The following is a 19,604-nucleotide window of genomic DNA, read 5'->3' as shown; positions in this document are numbered from 1 at the left end:
CTTCATCACTATTGCACGTTACGTTGTTACATGATAAACTGCTGGCCTCATGTTATATACCATGATTATGGAAGATAAAGGTAGTAATCAAAATATACCCAAAAAAAGTAATGTTACGGATAGCGTAAGAACTTCCTAAGAGGCATAAATAATGCAAACATATTTTTGTAATGTCATAACAAATTTGCTTTTTTCCTAAACGTTTGCACTGCGTGTCACTAAATAGAAATTTCAAATCATGTGATATGTTTCAAATCATGTCATATGGTGTGTCTAAAAAAAGGTTAACCTTGTGCTTCCCCACAATCAGAGTAACACCCCACAGCCTGTGTGAAAGCGGCATTAATAGAATGTCGTGTTTAATTATGTGACTTATCTGCGTGGCTCTAAAGATCTAATTCTTAGTCTCCGTAAATTGCCATTAAATTTTGCTTTAGTTGAAACAGTGTAAACATGTAAAATTAACGTATAAAAAGCAATTTTGTGTCTGAAATAGGTCACTAAAGGTAAGGCGCAAACGCACACCATTTAATCGCTAATCACGTGTTCCGGCATTGTATAATCTTCTTCCTGAAGCAACTATATGTTATAGCCGATAATTTAAAAAATACATTTAACATCAAACCAAATTGCAACGTTTTGTGTTTTTTTAAATGGAGCTACTAAACACACAACATTGGCTAAACACGTCTTGCCTATTTTACGTAACGAAAACCCGTGACATTTGTGGATCAAAAACTACCAACAAACGTGAAAAATGCGTAGCACCAATTGTTTAAATTGCGCGAAATTCAAGCAAATATGTCATCCCGGTAGGTAGCATACTGCATCCAACGAAAAAAAATCCCGTTTGAAAAGTAAATTTGCTTGGTGTTCAAACCGCTGCAATAAACGCGATATTTTGCAAACTCAGTCCAAATGTTGCGTAGTTTATACTCAGTTAGGGTTGCTGTACGTGTTTGTGTAAGTGTCTTAATACCTCATGAAAGAATCCTAATGAAACTTCTGGAATTAACGTAATATTTTACGCAACAAACACCCGTGACATATGTTGATCGAAAATCACTAACAAACGTAAAAAAGTCGTATCAGCAATTTTTTAAAATGCGCGAAATGTAAGCAAATACGTAATCCCGGTAGGTACCATGCATCCAACGAAAGAAAATCCCGTTTGAAAAGACAATTTGCTTAGTGTTCAAACCGCTGCACACGATATTTTGCAAACTTAGGCCAAATGTTGCGTAGTTTATATAAGTGTCTGTGTAAGTGTCTTAATCCCTCATGAAAGAATCCTAATGAAACTGCTGCAAAAAACGCAATATTTTGCGAACTCTGCCAAGAATTGCGTGGATAAACACATTGTAAGAAGCCATTAGGCTTAGACCTCAATCATTGTCACAATATTGTTGGTAAGGTTTGTGTTGTAGATATCCGTGTAGGTTTCCTCATGTTTTTATTAAAGTATGTTTATAAAGTGAAAAATGGTAAACCTTTGCACTAAACGCCAAATTAAGCTGCGTCCAACGTCAGAAAAACCCGTAACCCTTGCTTTTTACGTAATCCCGGTACCATACTTCTTCCAACGTAAGTAAAATCTCGCTTGAAACTGAAAATTGGCTACTATTAAAACCGTTGCAAGGATTAAATACCCAACGGCTAAGCACGTCAAACATATTTTAAGTTGAAAACAATAAAACCTATTTTTTATAAGGGCAATATACCTAATTTGATTTTTAATGTCCACGCGGGTAATTGCGCTTAAAAAAAGTTCTGCGCGGTTACGTTACGAGGTTTACAATTTGTCGCACGCGCGCCCGGGGAGAGGCGAGCACACGGCGAGGTGTCGCCGCTCCTTATGTTAGTCGACGACCCCTTGCTCTGCCAGCGACGACCGGGCGAACATCTTGCCACACACAAACACACACACATCTCACAAATATTTTCTTATGTTATGTAGATATAAATCTGAGTGGTCATTTTTGATTAAAGAATCATCTCCAAACAGCCTAATTTAACTTTCGTTTTCCAAATTCCTATTTTTTAAGAAAAGCTTTAATTTTATGTATGGATGAAAAAACATTTTCAGTTTTATTCTGCATTGATAATTTTAAACTATTCAAGTGTTGAAGTATGTCATTTAAATATTTCTAATTTTAATTCCAGAAGTCATATTCAAAAAGTTGCTAAGGTTAAATCCTACCATATTAATAAGACCAACGCCATAATAAAACCCAATACATTTTCGGTATATGGTCGAAGTGGCCTAAATAACATCTAAATCCGCAGGGAACAGGCATGAAACGATTAGGCGCCGCCGCCGCCGAGGCATTGGCTGTTCTAGTGTCGACGTGTATGCGCCATGTTTTAAACGGCGACGCTGATTTGACACCGGACTATTTGCCCTTGATAGGGGTTTTTGGCAGGTAATGGGTATAGAATTTGGGTTCAGAGTGGATTTTTGGAGGGAGGAGGTAAGTGGTTAAGTCAGCTGGGTGGCTTTGGAATTATGTAAAACGTTGTTTAAGTCATATTTTGGCGATTTAGGTTTTATTCCGCCTTTATGCTATTGGCCTATTCCGATCTTATTCCGACGATGTGGTATTCTGATTTTAAAGCTGGGAATCCACTAATTTCGGTCGCTAATTCTTAAAAATAATACAGAATTTTTGTAACTTTTTTCATTTTCTCACGACGCACCGGTTAAGAAACGCTGGTTTATTCTATTACGGTTTGTGTTTGAAACTTGTCTAGCCTGACCTTGCTTGAACGAAAACCCTGAACTGGTTAACTGATTACGGTAAGCCCCTCTGAAGGTTCGGCGTAGTCTAAGTCCTCTGAGATTAAAAAATACGCTCTGAGATTAAAAAATAAGTAGGACCATACTATAATTTAGTTGTAAATTTATTACACATCGAAGAGTTACTTTAACAGCAAGCAATCAATTGTCGACCGAGCCCTCTATGGCTACAATTTCGGCCAAACAAAATATTGGTGTGAATCTTTGACGGCCACAAATTATGGAATGCAGTTGTGGCACAGTGCAACATGCCATATAGCATGCATTGTGCCTATGGGCTGAATAGATTTGCTTAAAACGAAGATAAAACGATGGAAAAACTAGGCCAAAGTTCGCGTAATTTTTTTTGCGTATACGTAATTAAAACAGCCAAATATATAGGTTAATCCTTAGGTAGAGAAGTCTGGTACATCCTCGATATGCCCATGTGAATGTCATACCCATATATTTAAGAGAAATGGCGACTATCGTGATTGCTTTTTAAACTTAATATAGGAGTAGGCCTACTTGCCAAAACAAAGTATAAAACTGCAAACACAACAATTCTATGATCGAAATTGAGTATTTAAAAAAAAAATAAACAAACTATATGCCTCCTTTGAAACGATTGGGCCTTAACCTCGTCTGTGTATGGATGTGAACGCAGTGCACAGTGCAGACTTACGACGCTACAGCTAATGAAGGAACATTCAGTCTGCGAATATTATAACCTATACGGCAACTTAAATCGGTGTTGTAACAACTTAAGTCAATAATTTCTCAATAACTTGACTTCAGCGTTTTTTTATGTCATGGACTTGTCTTGAAATTGACTCTTTTTATTTCAAAATAGATGGACTTGGACTAAAGTTCTTTCAGAAATCAATTGTCTTGGACTTAATGAATTGTTTACAACACTGGTTGTAATGACTTCAGTCGTGCATTTACCTCAACTGCACTTCAACTGCACAAGTCATTGTTTTAAAATGACTTGACTTGACCGATGTCATTTACACAACGTACGTTAAGTTGCTTTATTTGAACACTCTTTAGCAAATGGTTTATTTAGGCTAGTTAATCAAATGTAAAAAATGTTGGTTTGGTATTTGCTTTGTATTTTGTGTTTGATTTGCGCAATGTTGGTCAGAATGCAACGTGTTTACCATTTTATAAGTTTAATTTTGATGCCAATGCTGTGACTTGAAATTGACTTGCGTAACCAATGACTTGGACTGGGACTTGACTTGCTATTTGTTAAACGTCACTTCGGCTTATTTTGCAAATGAATTTCCTGGGCCGTATGTCATTTTGCAAATGACTTGCCTGGGCCATATGTCATTTTGCAAATCACTTGTTTACAGTACTGACCTAAATTCACCCTCTCAAAGGCAGTCATCATGCAGCAGGAAAGCCCAGTCACCCGCGTACTTATATATAGCACCACGAGCAGCAAAGGTTGCAAAGCTCCGAAACAAATCCGGCAGCAGAGTAATCGAGCGATTCTTCTCGATACGACAGCGCTGCACACCGGGACAAAATCTAGCCTCCGTCGTATCCGGGATCGCACCAGGGCGTTTTGCTCGGATCACATTCCAGCATCACGTTGAAGACTGTAAGCGGCGCTCCTTCGATAACCATCCGCACTTTGGATTGTAGCGTGAACGCCACGTTGTCTACGCCGGAGTCCTGGTCAATTATGTAGTTGTTCTGCGAAAAGCATTAACGAAAGTAAGCTTAGTTCTTAATTTTGTCTGTTTAAGATTTTTTATTTGTTCAAGGTTAGCACCTAAATTTGAAGTAGTGATGTCCGACAAAACCGGATAAAAGTCGACACCCTATGCTAAGTCATACTATCGGTACTTTAAAAAATAGGATGGTATCGGTCGAAATTAAAATAGGAAATTCAGCCATAATTTGCGATAAAACGCAGAAAGTTTTATCTTGAAGTAAATATATCCAAAAATAGTGGGATAACAACTTAACCAAACACCTGAACACTTAAGCCAATTCTCTCGTTAGAACTTGGAGAAAATATCCTAGAACGTTGTAATTCATCTATTTTACTATTGTGCTTTTTTGGGACTTCTTATAAGGTTATTGGTATTGGATCGGGTCGCGATACTACTTGTCTAGAATTTCGGGTAATTTTCGGTAGTGTCGGGATGAGCAGTCATGTATCGAAAATGCCTAAACTTTAAATTACGACCAGTAGATAAGAGTCAAATCGACAACAACAACTAACAGTTTACAGGTTGAAATGAGCAAAAAATCGGCACATAAAGACCCGGTTTGAATTCGGCATTTTTATACCGTTTCTGTTTTATTTTTGTTACAATTTGTTGCTAGTAAATCGTGACCGAGTGGGGTTGGAAGTTTAGGCTGAGAAAATATTGATAAATTTCGCTTTCATTTAGCGAATACGAGCAATACAATCTGGAGGGAATATTTTTCTTGACCAAAGGCCTAATTGTAAAGCAGGTGGAACTCTATGATAAAATAACGACAAAGAAGGGAAATATTTCGACTGCCATAATGTCAAGTATTGCATGGTAAAGACAGCGATAGTAAGGGAGTTTTCTCTTAGCTTGGTTACGTTAAACTAATACAGGAGGGTGGCCACAAAAGACGTAAACTTCTAGAACTCTGCCAAATGAGCTTTTTTCGGAGGGTAACTTACCGCGTCCTCCTCAGCGTTTTTTCGAGCTTTATCTCGTGGCCGCACCGACTCGTCGTGTATGTTGAGGAAAGTGTTAAACCCACTTGTCAAGCCGCTTGGGCGTTGAACCTGAGGTAAAGGTTTGGGGTTAGGTTTTAAAGGTATTTTTTTGTCGCTATAACTACTGATCAGGGGCGTATCCAGAAATCCAAAAAGCGGCGGTTACGATTTTTCAAGTGAGGAAATTCCTTATTTACCGTCTGAAGTTAGTGATTAAGGACGTCATAAAACAGTGACGGGTATCACGTCCTAAAATAGTGATTGTAATGAGTGACGTTAAAAACAAAAAACTCTAATCAGAAACAGTCAATTGACATTCAGACCAATGGTTGTTAAACTTTTTGCCTTTTGTCTAATGTGGCATTTCTCTCCATAGCTAGAAGGCTGGATCAAAAACATATGTTCACGCGAAGAGAAAAAAAATTATATATTGCGTTTATCGAGAATATTTTTGTGGTAAATATTATTACATAAAAATAGAGACTTTCAAACGCGCGCGACAGTCAAGGTTTAGACCACTTTTAAGAGTTTGCTTTGAGTTAAAAAAAATTCTGTTACACCATCCAACAACGGATATTAGCGCAGAAATCGAATCGAAATTTTACGATTTATATTTTTGATTTTACTCTTTAAGTAATTCAAGTGCAGATAAGTGTGTATTGTGCTCCGTGTGTAACCGAGCAATATAAACAGGCCGTTGGATACAAATAAAAATCGTTGAACGGCTCTTAACAGGGGAAAGTGCTAAAAAACGCATTTATTGATAAAAATGAACCTCACGTCTACAAATATCCCTGAGGTGACGAATTGCTATTACAAAAAAAATTTACGGCTGCTTTCCTATTTTCGGGAATTCAAAAAATGCAAAAGTTTCCCCCCAAAAAAAGTTCATACTCTCAGTTAGCGATTTGTCTTTAGAGGATATATATCCTAATTAATTTAGAAAAACTGTCCTGCGATTTTGGAAATGAACTATTGCTTTAGAAATCACCTAATTTTGTTTTGTTAATTGTCTTTCATTTTATATTGGACCGCTACAGAATTTTTTAAAAAGGTTAAGAGTAACTGCTTTACGTTTATTGATCATTATATGCTATTTAGCCATAACCATGAAGTAATTTTATTTTATATTTTACGAAATATTTAGGTAGGGTATCAAAATAGAAAATGAAAAATCTGAATTTCTCTACGCTTTTCATAAGCCCAAACCTTAAAAAGCATTTAAATGGTGAAAAAAACAGCTGTAACATTAAATAAATGCGTAAATGAAGTTTTAAAATGTACATATAATTATAATGCAAACTTGTAAGTGAGATGAATAAATATACTAAATTGAAAATATCAATAGAAACGTCTTCTACTTCGGTTGGAATTTAAAACAACTATATTCTGTAAATATGAGCTGCAAAAATTAAAGATATTTAGTGTGCCCCAAGCTATAAACTTTGTGTTATCTAGTTTGGGCATACTTGCGCCGGCTATCAAAACAAACAAACTTGAAACAAAAGTGCCACGAACCTTCAGATCGCTCTGAAAAACTCTAGAACGCAGCTCACAATCTTCACCACCCCAACCCCACTTCTTGTTGGTCATACCACGAATCTGCACAAGGCATAGACCACATTTTAGGGAGCAGTTTTAACAATAATAAACTGGCTGTCAAGGTAATGGGATTAACAGGGTGGCCACACAAATTTATGAAAACAAGTCAAAAATATTCAAACTTTTCAAAGAAAATTTGTTGTTTTTTAAAGGCTTAAAATTGGACCACTAGATGATTTTTTTTATTACTTATGGTTTAAAAACAAAACGTTCAGTATCATTGTCTTGATCAACACAATCAAAACTAGTTTATTAATTTCATTTTTTACTGGCACTTGCTAAACACATGACTTAAGCTAAACATAAATAAAAGTTTAAAGACAAAATTTATAAATTTTAACCATACCTAGATAATCCTTTATCTGTTAGGGCAAATGTATGCACTAATATAATAAAGGCCTTTTGTGCCACAGGCATATCATAAGTGGCTGCAAACCTTTTTGAAATCTTTGTATGTGAACAACAGTATGCCACTGAAGAATTTTCCTCTGTGGTTTAATGGATGATACTCTGGGGGTGACAAGTGGTACGGACCCTTTAAAACAAGAAAAAAACTTTTTGTACTTTAAAGAAGGTTGGAATTAATACAAATTTCTAATCATTTGCAAAATTATTGTATTATATACATACATTTACTAAAAATCTAAACCTTCCAAAAAGGCAATAAATAAGTTGTAAAGCTTTCATCAATCAACAATTAAAATAGTCAAGAGTTATGTGAAACGGGAAACAATTTTTTTACATAAAACCACAGCCTTCTGGTAGACTGTCGGACACATGTTGAATATTTATATGCCAAACTGAAAAAGAGAACTACCACACTGCTTAATAAGTACGTCGAGGTAATTAAACACAACAATATAACATCATAGCACTTCTTGTACATATATATACTCACTAAACCTTGTCAGGATAGTCGTAGCGCAATGATGGGTTCAGTGGCAAAATGTCAATATCATGAATAGCAAAGTAGTCAAACTCATCTTCTGTCATCAAACAACCAACATTAATTAAAGATGCTCGATTGAACCTGCACATAACTGGGTGAGTTTTCACATAAGCATAAATCAGGTGATAAAAAACAATAATAGCTTAAGTTCAAGAAATTAAGAACAGTAGCTGCAAAATATAGTAAGGTTGTAGAATTTTTCCTATCCTTTAGTGGAAGTTTCCTATTCATGCAACTAAAATAATAAAATTGGAATATACAAATTTAAAATCCAATAAATTTTGCCAGTAGACTGTTGTATAGACCAGTGTTCCGTGGGATCCAGGTGTAACTTGATAAACTTTCCTTATTATTTAAAACTTTTTAAAATCAATGTTTTATTTAATTGGCGTCAAAAATTAAAATAGTTTTTTTAACAAAGTCAACTGCCAGAAAATGAGTGCATCCTAATTGTACAATAATAGATTTTAAACTTTATGCAAAAGCTGAAGGGAGATTATCTTCATATGCTTGCTTCAAAAAATATAGACAAAACTACAAACTATCAGGCTTAATTTTTATTGTAAGGGAGGTCAATTTTCAGGAGTCGTCTTAATTTTCCGGATTAAGACATTTGAGAAGAGTGTATAATCATAACATCAAAAATAAAGGAATGAAATAAATTAACTTTTTTGCCTCTTCTGCGCTAGAATAATATAATGTCTTGGCCGCCTTAAAAAAAAATTGCAGAGACCTGCTGTAGGGCAAAATTAAAGTTTCCTGCTAGAATTGAAATAATTAAAGATTCCAATCTGACTAAAACCAAACCAACCTGAAAGAATCCACTTGGTTGACAATCACAATCTCATGACGTGTTTTGTGCTCATTGAGGAATTTATGTAAATGCGGAACGAAAACAAGCAGTTCTTCGAATGCTCCTCTGTACGGGACCAGCACAGCCATTCGGTGAGGACCCCAGGCTTCTCTGTTGCTGCTACAAGCTTCAAAGCACGACAATTGAGAGGAAAAGCCATCAGGAGCAAGTCTACGCAGCACATGCCAGTTTGTGCCCAGCCGTGTTACTCCATACATTATAACAATAGCTAGGCCAGCAAAACCTAACAAAAATCGTTTGGACTGTCGTACGTTCATTGTTGACCATCTTAAAAAAGAATGATTTTAAAGTACATATGTGGCGCTTTTGAGGATATTGCACGTAGAAACAACAGAAAAAAGGTACAGTATCTAAAATACATTTTTTTAGCATTACATACACTAGGGGTACAACAGGGCATATTTTTCAATTTTCTTAACATTAAAAAATACCCCCAAATAATAACATCCCATTCGTGGATATAGCTCACAGGGGTCTATCGGAATTTATTATCAACAAACAATGTAAATAAATTTATCAATTACTTAAAGGGAAACTAACAAAGTAAAAGGGTATTAGCAACAAATTAAACTTGTTTTCTACGACACTTGAGCTAATCCAAACGTTTTGACACAATGCCACACCTGGCAGAACGATTAGTGGACCCTTCTGTAAGAGGCAAAGGGGATCTTTCAGAAATTCATTGTGGCCTGTATGTTGCAGTTAGAAAAACATGTTGAAAGAAGAAGCCTTGTCTGGTGAGGAAGCACAGTGTCAAACTAATATCTACATGTAACAACATCCGGCGGAAGGATGAACGGAACCTATTTTAAAAAGGAATTGGCGCTAGGTGACAGTTAAGATAACTAATTTGGTTCAGGGTGGTGGCCCCTCTATTAAATAAATGTAAAACTGACTTCCTTGGTTAATAGTTGTAACACCAGAGAGCTTTCTTGGGGGTGCGCACTGACTCTTAAAAAGCCACCTGCTAAACAATGCGATTTCCCTTTAAACCACCAGAAAATGGATAATGCACGTAAATAAGGGCTCTTTCAAAAGTTCAGGTGTCCCCTGTGCTGCCTGAGCAAAAAATTTGGATTGGCTGTTCTGCTGTGCATCACCAATTTGCATCAAACTTTGTAAATATTGTCAAGTTGTTAATGATACTGCTGAGAGAATGGTCAAGTTAAACACTGATTACTCATCGCTGATGATAATTGATGCACAGCACCACGACGTCGATACGTTAGCCTCTGCAAGTCGCAGAAAGAACACCGGCGATTGTTTCCGTGCTTTAAAAAATCAATCTTCACAAAAAAAATGATTTTTGTTAGTTATTTGCAATGCTTCTATGTGTTGTATATGCGTATTCCTTGTTGATGTATTACAACTAACATTTTACAATACTATTTGTCATCGTTTGGTTACAACATCCTATTTAGCAAGTTTGAACAATAGGGGAATTCCCATAATTTCAGGATTTGGCTGTCAGCACCCCATCCGTCAGAAATCAGTGCAGTTCTAAGCAAAAAGGTCTACGACAATCAGTGCATTCAAAGGATCAAAAAGTCCGACTTTTAGACTTTGAGGTCTTGGACAATGCACTAATTTGCATTAACAAATGTGCATAAGAAGATTAAGTTTAACAATACTGACCCAACCAAACCCAAACGCTAACCAGCGCCCTAACCCAAATAATGTGCGATAATTTAATAATTATAACGCTTCAGGCCCCAATACCTCAATTTGTGACGTAATAATCTTAAATACAATGGACGAGAAACCATCTTCTGTCAGCTAGGTTTGATCTCCATCGAACTTATGACACGACGAACCATGTCTGACTGATGACAATATTGTGGCGTCGTGCCTGAAAGCGACTCTGTCCTACCCATTGGCAAAGCGCGCGAACTTAAAAGCTAGGCTATATAATTCAGTCGTGATCATGACGGAGGCAAATTAAATGAAAACTTTGGAGATGTCAGTTCAGACTTTTTACACTTTCATTTCGATTAATTATCCATTTAAAACGCCCATATGTGTAATACTAAACTATTAATAAGTACAACCGGGGGCAGGCCATGTCAGATGTCACCATTTCTTAGATAACTGTAGTGTGTTGTAATTTCAAACAGATATTATCTGATTTAACACAAAATATGGGCACTCCTTTAGTTATGTATGTATAAATTACCCAAAACAAAGGTCAACAAATACCGCATACAGCAACGCAGATTGTTTGGGTGATGGTGGATCAAGTGTTATTATTACTAATAATAAATATAATAACACTTGGCCCACCCAAACGCTAACCCACATCCTAACCGAAATAATGTGTGTTTGGTATGCGGTATTTTTTGTTATGTTTTTTTGCATAACTTTCTATACGTACAAAAGTGAAGGAGCGCCAAAATAAGATATATCGCGATTTTAAATAGGAATATTTGCAATAAAGGAATTAGCATTTAGTATCAATTTTAAGAACCAAAAACTTTACAAAGCTTAAATTTGTTTATGAATTCAAAATGAATAAAATTGAAAGGGATGCGGAGCCTATTAGAAATAACTCGGGTGCAACTTCGGGACCCTACTTTTCAACATGTTTTAACCAGGGCTACCCAACATTTTCTACGAGCCCTTTTAGTTTTCCAAATTAAACTATTCACAACCCTTACAAGAGATAAAGGAAACATTTACAAGAAAAGCGAAATTATTTTTGTTGTCTAAATTATTTTTGTTGTCTTAATGCAATCATTTGTTGAAACATAGTTAATGTAGGCCTAGTTTTTGCAAAACGTTTTGCACGAACGCAGTTTGGAAAGTCCGAAGCCCTAATGCAAAGAGGTCACCTCCTAATCGTATTAATTGTCACCTAGCGGACATAGCTTTTTAAAATAGGGTTCTTTAATCCTTTCGCCAGATGTCACACCGTGTAGGTATTGATTTGACATTGTGTCTTCACAAAGAAAAAAGCTTCTTCTTTCCAACAATGTAAAGCTTGTGTTGTCTAACTGCAGCACATATTTGAAGAGCCCCTTCTTTTGGTGCAATATACATTTTCTGGTGGTTTAAAGGGAAATTGCATAGTTTAGCAGGCTCCTTTTGACGAGTCAGTGTGCACCCCCAAGAAAGCTTTCTGGCGGTTATAACTCTTAACCTAGGAAGTTAGTTTTACTTTATTTAATGGTGGGGGCACCTCAAACCAAATAAACTATCTTAGCTGTCACCTAGCGGCGATTACCCTTTACAATTGGTCATTAATCCCTTAGCCAGGTGTCGCACCATGTAGATTAGTTTGACATTGTAATTTCACACAGGACAAGGGAGACTTTGAGTGCAAATATTGCAATTGGAGGAGGGGGCATGATTAATATAGACAACTACTTGTTACTTGTTAGCCTTGGACGTAAATGTGGAGGCTGATTGAAAACAAATCAAACACCCATTTCTTCAAGGTAACATTCTGGAAGCTTCCTTAATGAAAACATAGGAACAAACTATGCAGTTATAATGCGTATATTCCTCCTGCAAACATTGTTTTGCGCAATAACGGCTTGCAAACAACCCCTGAAAATTTTTGATTCGCAAGAAAACAGCTGTCCATTTTGGCTAAACAAAACAATAAAATATCCTTTAAATGTATTTTTATACCATCACTGGTAGAATCTAATATCAGTTTTCACCAGGACTTATTGAATAAAAATGGCAAGTAACTACAATATCACTTTTGCAAAATGATTCTCTTTATTCATTTGCTAAAATTAAATCGAACGAATGAGCTTTTTACAAAAATGCAACAAAAATGTATGCACTTGTTTAAAACGAGTTGTGGAAAAATATGATCACATGCTGAAGTGTGAAACTATGAATATCATTGATTTGCCTAAGGGTTGTAAAAAAACAAGATTAATTTGATAAAACCCTGTTCCTTCAGCTTGACCCTAAATTATTTTTAAATTTATTTACCTTATTTTTGGGTAATCAATTTAGCTAGACTAGAGGTTACACTCTGTGTGATTTAGCTAGTTTGGAACGTTATTAATATTATTTGGGTGTGATTATCTCTGTTGAGAATATAAGAAAAAAAGCTCTGTTGTACCCCAAGTGTCTCTAATGCCGAAACGAATTATTTTGAATACCGTACCTTTTTATTTTGTATTGCTTTCTACGTGAAATATCCCAAGAGTGCCGTTTAGCTATATCTGTACCGGGACATGTAACTGGCTGCCACAACATTTCATGCTCGTTATGTGGTCCGCTCTAAAAAATAATTGCCCACCCCTGATGTAGACCGTGTACGACATAGGAGCACATCCGCGCCATTTAGGTATTGTATATTTCAACAGGGGTACATGACCACCGTCCACCATGCTATCTGAACTCTACTAAGTCGAAACTAAAACAAACTACCATTGCATTTCAAAGGGCATACTGTCAGGTCGCTTAAAAAATTATTCTACATTAAAAAATTCAGCGTAGCTCACTTTCAATAAACAACTTACAGCGCAGTAAAAACTAATCTCATCAGTTAGGTGTGCAAATCGTTGACTTGATTGCAGTAGAATTGAGATACGGCTAAACGTCCAGGAAAACCGAATGCTTTAGAGTTTAACTGGTCAGTTAACAAGCAGAATGCATTGGAAAGGAAATATGCCAAAATGTTTTTAACAAGAATGCACAATCAAAACGAACATGTTAAATAACAAATACAGACGCTTGCTCTCTACAGTATAAATATGCACACATGTGCACATTATGTTGTACCTCAACTGCGCACTCGGTGCACATCAAGTACACATTTGCACAATGTGCATGATTATTTTGAACCTGCCTCCATATTGTCTCTAACAAAATCACATCCATATATTTTTAGGTATGTAAAATGGAAGAAAAGTGTAACATTTTACCGTTGAAATCTGTGTAACATTTTACCGTTGAAATCAAGTGGTGAAAAATATGCAAACATGTTACTCCACAATTATATATTTCTGTTGGCCATATGGTATTCATATTTATTGCAACTTAACCTTGTCAATTCAGCAAAATACCTGCATATAACAAAGATTGTCTCAAGTAGTGATCCATAGGTAATAATACCAAAAGCTAAATGTATTTTCTCTGCAGTTAAAATCACAATTAGTGGTTATTTGTAACGTTTTTGCAATGTATGACTTTTTGCAAGAACTGCAAACTGTAAAAACCTGAAATTGATTTTGTTTTGTTTAGACATCCTAAAGTAGTCACAATAGAACAACTTGTTTAGTGTTGAATACTTGCAATTTCACAACAATGCCTAACATTCCAATAATCACTGAATCTATGGTTTCCAAGGCATTGAACTACTCCGAATTAATTCCAGCCATTGAGCAAGCACTTGCACTTTTTTCTCATGGCAAAATAGTTCAACCTTTAAGACAAACAACAACATTAAAAAAGCACAATGGGTAATAATTTATATAAGTTTGATTGATTTCCTACTTTTTACCTAAGATTCATTTTAAATTAATTAAATCCTCCTATAGTTAATGTTAAATTTAATATCATATACTCCTAACTATTGTTGCATTAAGTGCCATGTTTTGTTTTTTTAAATCTAACAGAAATACAGTCCATGTTACATTTTTATAGTTTCAAAATGTTATTGTATTCTTGTTTTAGCTTTTTGATGTCAATGTGTGCTTTTGATGAGAAAAATGACGCCATGTCACTGAAGTTAATTTCTCTTTATCCTGACAACCACCTAAAAGGATTTCCATCACACCAATGTAAAGTTATGCATTTTGAAGCAGCTACTGGAGTGTTGCTTGCAGTGAGGATTTGTCTTAACATTGTTTAAATGTATACTGGCCGGCCATATAAACTTTTATACAACCAAATACAAGGATATTCATTAAATACTCAAAGTATGTAAAAAAAAGATTTTTAACTACACGACTAGTGGTTTGCAAATCTTAACAATTAGGAATTTTAGTTGGACTAAAGCTTCTGAGATAGCTTAACTGACAAAGGTTTACATGGCAAGATGTGATATTTTGAAAAATCTGTTTGATAATTGTAATATCAAACCTGTTTAGGTATCAGTTAATATTTCTGTGAGTAAAATGATTTTTTTTTTGTTTCAGATAATAGAAGCCGAAACCCTAACTCATTTCAGGACAGCGGCAGCTTCTGCTGTTGCTACAAAGGTGAATTCAGAATATGTTCCATATGACTCTATAAGCTGCAACAAATCTTGTGATTATGCGTGTTGCATATAATCATGTTTTTAACTAAAATTTGCCATTTTTTTATGTCTTGCATATGGTGTCAGCTGTAAAATGTTGACTTTTTCTTTTCTGTAGTATTTGGCATCACCAAGCTCCAAAATCTTGGCAGTCCTTGGAGCAGGTGACCAAGCCCGGAGCCATTTATATGCTCTGACCACTTTGGCGAATTATGAAAAGGTTAGTCCTGAAAATCGTTAAGTTTTTATCCACAAAAGGTTTATTCCAACAAGATATCTAGCTAAAACGCTTTAAACACCTTGCCGGTAAAAACTGCAAAGATTTCTTGTAGGATTTTTTCAGCTAAAGCAAACTTTTAGACGCAAAGCGATCAAATGCTATGCCACCAAGCTCCACCTGTAAAATCTCTTTGTGTACAATCGTTAAGCTCTGTCATGTCCTAAACCTAGACAGCGAAATAAGTCTGATTGATTTTGGTACAAATAGAGAAAAGGCGCTCTACAGAGAAAATGTTTTGTGTCTATGGTCGACCCAGGTGCAAACAAGTGACGAAAGACAGCGTTTTAAGTCTGATTTTGTTTTTGCATTAGCTTAAAATGCTTGACCCAATTAAATTATAAAAAATTTCTACTTTGGACAGTGAGTTGAACCCTGACAAAAGGGAACAAAGAGGGGGCTTCATAATTTAATGGCCTGAAATATTGGAAAAAAACGAAAAATATCTTAAGAGTCTTTGGATAGGTCACATTTATTGTAACTACTTTTTGACTAGATTTTTATTTGGAATCGCACAGAGGAGAGAGGTCGAAAGTTGGTGGAAGAAGTCAAGCATCTCGCGCCAACAGTTCGCTTTTGCTCAACAGTCAGGGAGGCAGTTTCAGACGCCGACGTTGTAACAACATGCACAACCGCGTATGAACCTATTCTGCAAGGAGCATGGTTAAAAGACGGCGTTCATATAAACAGTTCAGTAACGCTAAGGCTTCCTATATAACACCTGTCACTGTCCGGTAAACATCGATTTAGCAACTAAGGTTTGCGAGAACGTGCAAGAGTCGTGTCGTATTTCGACCACCCAAGTTTCGCCTTTTAACGAAAAAGGCTTTTGACTGGCCGGTTGCTTTACACCACATAAAACAACCGTTTTCGAAACACAGGTCAACTGTGCACCCTTCCGGATTTTCCGAATTTATAGTATTTTGCTGGATTTGCAAGATTTTAATACATATGGCAGTGGTTCTGACCTTCGAAATCATAAATAGATTGCGGCCCCCATACAAGAATTTTCGTTAGTTCACTGTAATGTCATAATTAACGGAACTGGAACAACACGCATTAACTCTACGCAACGTAGAAAAATCTAATTGGATTTATTGCACTGTTCCAGTTCCGTTTATGGTGACATTCTAGCGAATCACCTACGGAAAACTCTTGTAGGGCTGCCGCAACTTATTTGTTGTTTCTAAGGGGTGCCGCTAGCCATAAAAGGTTGAGAAACTCTGCCCAAAGAGTTCTTGAATGTACCAATTGAGCATAAATCAGTCCTTAAAAATTCTCAAAAAGTTCTTTGCTCCCTTGAGCATAAAAAATAGAAACTAGGTCGAGAACCACTGATATATATCGTATTTGTTTTCAGTAAAAAAACAAAACAACATAAACTATCGCAATAGATTACATAATTGTGGGAAATTGCAATTGACAGGCGTCGGTGGTTGCAGGCCAAACTGGCGAGAAATGGACGACGACTGCATGAATATGTGTGACGTTTACGTGGACAGCTACGAGGGATCGAAAGTCGAGTCGGGCGACATTATTTTGTCCAAGGTAAACCCATTACTAAAATAAAAACATTACAACAAGTATGGTGGAATGTTTCTAATTGCCCGCCTTTACTCATTACCACTTCGGTTTCTTTTTTTTATAGCAAACTAATCTGTTTTGGTACAACTTTTATCTTTTACAACTATAATAGGCATTCTACAACTGTGGTACCAAAACTTTTTACACGGGCCCGGTAAAAATTATAAAACTGTTCACGGACCAAAAACTAAAGATCGAAGTGAATAGAACGCATAACTGTAATCTTTTTTGTATGTTCCTAAAGCCGTCTTTGCGCCTCCTAATACAAAATTTTAACATAAGCTATGTATTACTATTAGAGATAAGATTTACAACGAAACGGCTATTTCTTCAAATTTTTATTGAATTTACCCACAAATCAGTGTTGGTTTGAAAACTTTTATCTGTTATTTTCAGAAAGAAGTTTCTGGGGAATTGGGAGAGGTTATAATGGGAATTAAGCAACCTGTAAAAGGCAAAAACACAATCTTCAAATCTTTAGGTAACGTAACTTTTCCAAACGATAACGCGTATTAAGATATTTTATCCTTCAAAAATGGTTATAATAAACGATGCCAAGCAGCACAGGGCTCATAGGTTATGAAAAGTGTGCACCTCGTCAGAGTAATTTATGTAGTTGTTGAGTTTTTAAAAATTTGCTTAAAATGCAGTACTAAATAGTAAAACTCCATTTACTTACCTTTACTGTTCTGAAATGCCATAGTTTGTGCATTCCATCGTTTCGAAGGTCATTTATTTGTGTTATCAAAGGTCATTTGTTGATTTTGTGTTTTTTCTGTAGGAATGGCTGCATGGGACGTAGCGGCCGCATCGCTTGTGTGGCAGAAGTATAAGGACGGCAAGATTGTCGACGAATCATAAGCATAGCTAGCCCATTGTACTATTGTAGTATAGTTTTACGGGGAAGAGGGGTTATATTAAAAGTATGTCCCATATTATATACGCGGTGACGTAACGACCTGGTGCTACCCTTCAATAGTCCTGTCGTCCGCAAATGTCTATTTAAATAACAAGGTGTTACTTATTAATGCTTGATGTGATTGCGACGTGCTGCCACCTTCATACGCTTTGTAAATGTATTATAACCTACTTTATTGCGACCAATTTGTTGTACGGATAGCCTCTTTGTTTGTTATGTTTCTTTTTTACTTTGTTGTGGCAACAGAACAGTAATTTCACAAAACGTACCGGCCCTTACGAAGTGTAGTAAGAATAGCTTTTTTGCGCTCCAACGTACCCTATCCTTATTATAATGAGCAACTAACTATGCCCAGTACGATTTTTCTACCTAGGTTTACGATGTTTTTGTTAGCAAACAATACATATTACATATATACTGTATCTACACATCTTGAAATATCATATACTTATTACTTATGTTTCCTCTTACCGCTTGCCTTTAATGTAATCAATAATCTATTAATCATATTTCGCTATGACCGCTTTTATGCAGGTGATTTAGTCGCTATGCAAACCTTTCCACTCGCGAGCCGCATTTTAAATTCACTAATTTAATAACGAACCACATTGAGTTGATAACTTTAATACTATGGTAATTTTGTGGTGCAATGATGGCATAGAACGTGGGAGTATAAGCTGTCGCGAGGGCCACTTAATACTATGGTAATTTTGTGGTGCAATGATGGCATAGAACGTGGGAGTATAAGCTGTCGCGAGGGCCACAGCACAGAAAGCTGAACATGCGGTTACAAAATATGGAAACGGTGCATTTTAATGAACGGTTTTATTCGTTGTAACAGCCAAATAATGTTCTGCTTTGGTTATTTGATTCAGTACACTGTACAGTAGAGTTACATCACAGTGGATAAACCTGGTGAATACGAGGCTAGGAAATAACAATACTTATTTGTCAACTAAGGGATCCCATCTTAATCAATTTGGATGGTACTGTTTAGCTAAATTATTCCCAAACAAGCTGTAAGACACAACGAAACACGCATGCTGCTCGCGAACTGAAGTTTTCCTTTCCTTGCTATATGCGTTTCAAAACTATCGTTATTAGTCAAATTATATATCACTTTTATATTATATCGTGCGTATTTACTCCAGTGACTTTGAACAGTGTAACCTATTTTTGTATTTTCAAGTAGGAAATAAGCCTTCGCTATTGTGCAATATTGTTTTAGTTGACTGTTATGTTGTTGGGCTCATTTGCCACGTACGGCTTTCAGTTTATTTTCATTTTCTTGGCAAATTTGATATCACAATATTGTCGTGTGAGCCTATTTATAGAATTTTTAAATGTGCATTAGAAAAGCAAAGGCTTGTTTTACTAGGGGTGTGTGGTGTGTGGACGATCTCCTATTAACATACTATTTGACTATATTCGTTCATATCTAAAATATTTTCTACTAAAATATAATTACGTATTTTAATAAATGTTAGTTATTATTTAAAAATCCAATTCATGCTAAACATTGTTTATCTGATTCGATTACTATTTCTTCGCATGGCTTTGTATTACTAATCACTATGCATATTGTTGTTGGACTATCGCTATTAATTATCTGCCTGTTGTGTCGTAGTGGAATGTAGATCATTATTAATGACCAACAGAAATCTTTTGTGACCCTAACTCAAACTGTTTACTTATTTCATGACGG

General features: G+C 35.9%; 2 protein-coding genes across 2 annotated transcripts; one reads left to right on the top strand and one right to left on the bottom strand.

Moving 5' to 3' along the window:
* Nucleotides 1-3,627: 3,627 nt before the first annotated feature.
* On the bottom strand, nucleotides 3,628-9,318 carry LOC146157162 (beta-1,4-galactosyltransferase 7-like). Its single transcript, XM_083387625.1, has 6 exons — nucleotides 8,855-9,318; nucleotides 7,998-8,124; nucleotides 7,531-7,629; nucleotides 7,011-7,094; nucleotides 5,454-5,561; nucleotides 3,628-4,483 (listed from the first exon to the last, which is right to left on the bottom strand). The coding sequence occupies exons 1-6, from the start codon at nucleotides 9,172-9,174 to the stop codon at nucleotides 4,316-4,318; spliced, it is 906 nt and encodes a 301-aa protein (XP_083243751.1). The 5' UTR covers nucleotides 9,175-9,318; the 3' UTR covers nucleotides 3,628-4,315.
* A 4,549-nt stretch (nucleotides 9,319-13,867) lies between these two features.
* LOC146157161 (ketimine reductase mu-crystallin-like) lies at nucleotides 13,868-18,586 on the top strand. Its single transcript, XM_083386687.1, has 8 exons — nucleotides 13,868-14,340; nucleotides 14,555-14,705; nucleotides 15,019-15,081; nucleotides 15,238-15,339; nucleotides 15,893-16,085; nucleotides 16,823-16,944; nucleotides 17,377-17,461; nucleotides 17,762-18,586. The coding sequence occupies exons 1-8, from the start codon at nucleotides 14,186-14,188 to the stop codon at nucleotides 17,839-17,841; spliced, it is 951 nt and encodes a 316-aa protein (XP_083242813.1). The 5' UTR covers nucleotides 13,868-14,185; the 3' UTR covers nucleotides 17,842-18,586.
* Nucleotides 18,587-19,604: the final 1,018 nt, after the last annotated feature.

This window comes from Ascidiella aspersa, chromosome 4 (genome assembly GCF_963924565.1).
Source record: "Ascidiella aspersa chromosome 4, kaAscAspe10.2, whole genome shotgun sequence".
In the NCBI taxonomy this organism is placed as follows: Eukaryota; Metazoa; Chordata; class Ascidiacea; order Phlebobranchia; family Ascidiidae; genus Ascidiella; species Ascidiella aspersa.
This window is presented reverse-complemented; position numbering and strand designations above follow the sequence as displayed.

Bases quoted from the DNA above. Each gene is read 5' to 3' on its own strand.
- LOC146157162 (XM_083387625.1), bottom strand. From the start codon at position 9,174: ATGAACGTACGACAGTCCAAACGATTTTTGTTAGGTTTTGCTGGCCTA. The intron at 7,630-7,997 runs GTTTAGTGAGTA...CTTGTTTTAAAG, and splicing joins GCTACGACTATCCTGACAAG to GGTCCGTACCACTTGTCACC. The intron at 4,484-5,453 runs GTAAGTTACCCT...TGCTTTTCGCAG, and splicing joins AAAACGCTGAGGAGGACGCG to AACAACTACATAATTGACCA.
- LOC146157161 (XM_083386687.1), top strand. From the start codon at position 14,186: ATGCCTAACATTCCAATAATCACTGAATCTATGGTTTCCAAGGCATTG. The intron at 15,340-15,892 runs GTTAGTCCTGAA...CTTTTTGACTAG, and splicing joins CTTTGGCGAATTATGAAAAG to ATTTTTATTTGGAATCGCAC. The intron at 17,462-17,761 runs GTAACGTAACTT...TTTTTTCTGTAG, and splicing joins CACAATCTTCAAATCTTTAG to GAATGGCTGCATGGGACGTA.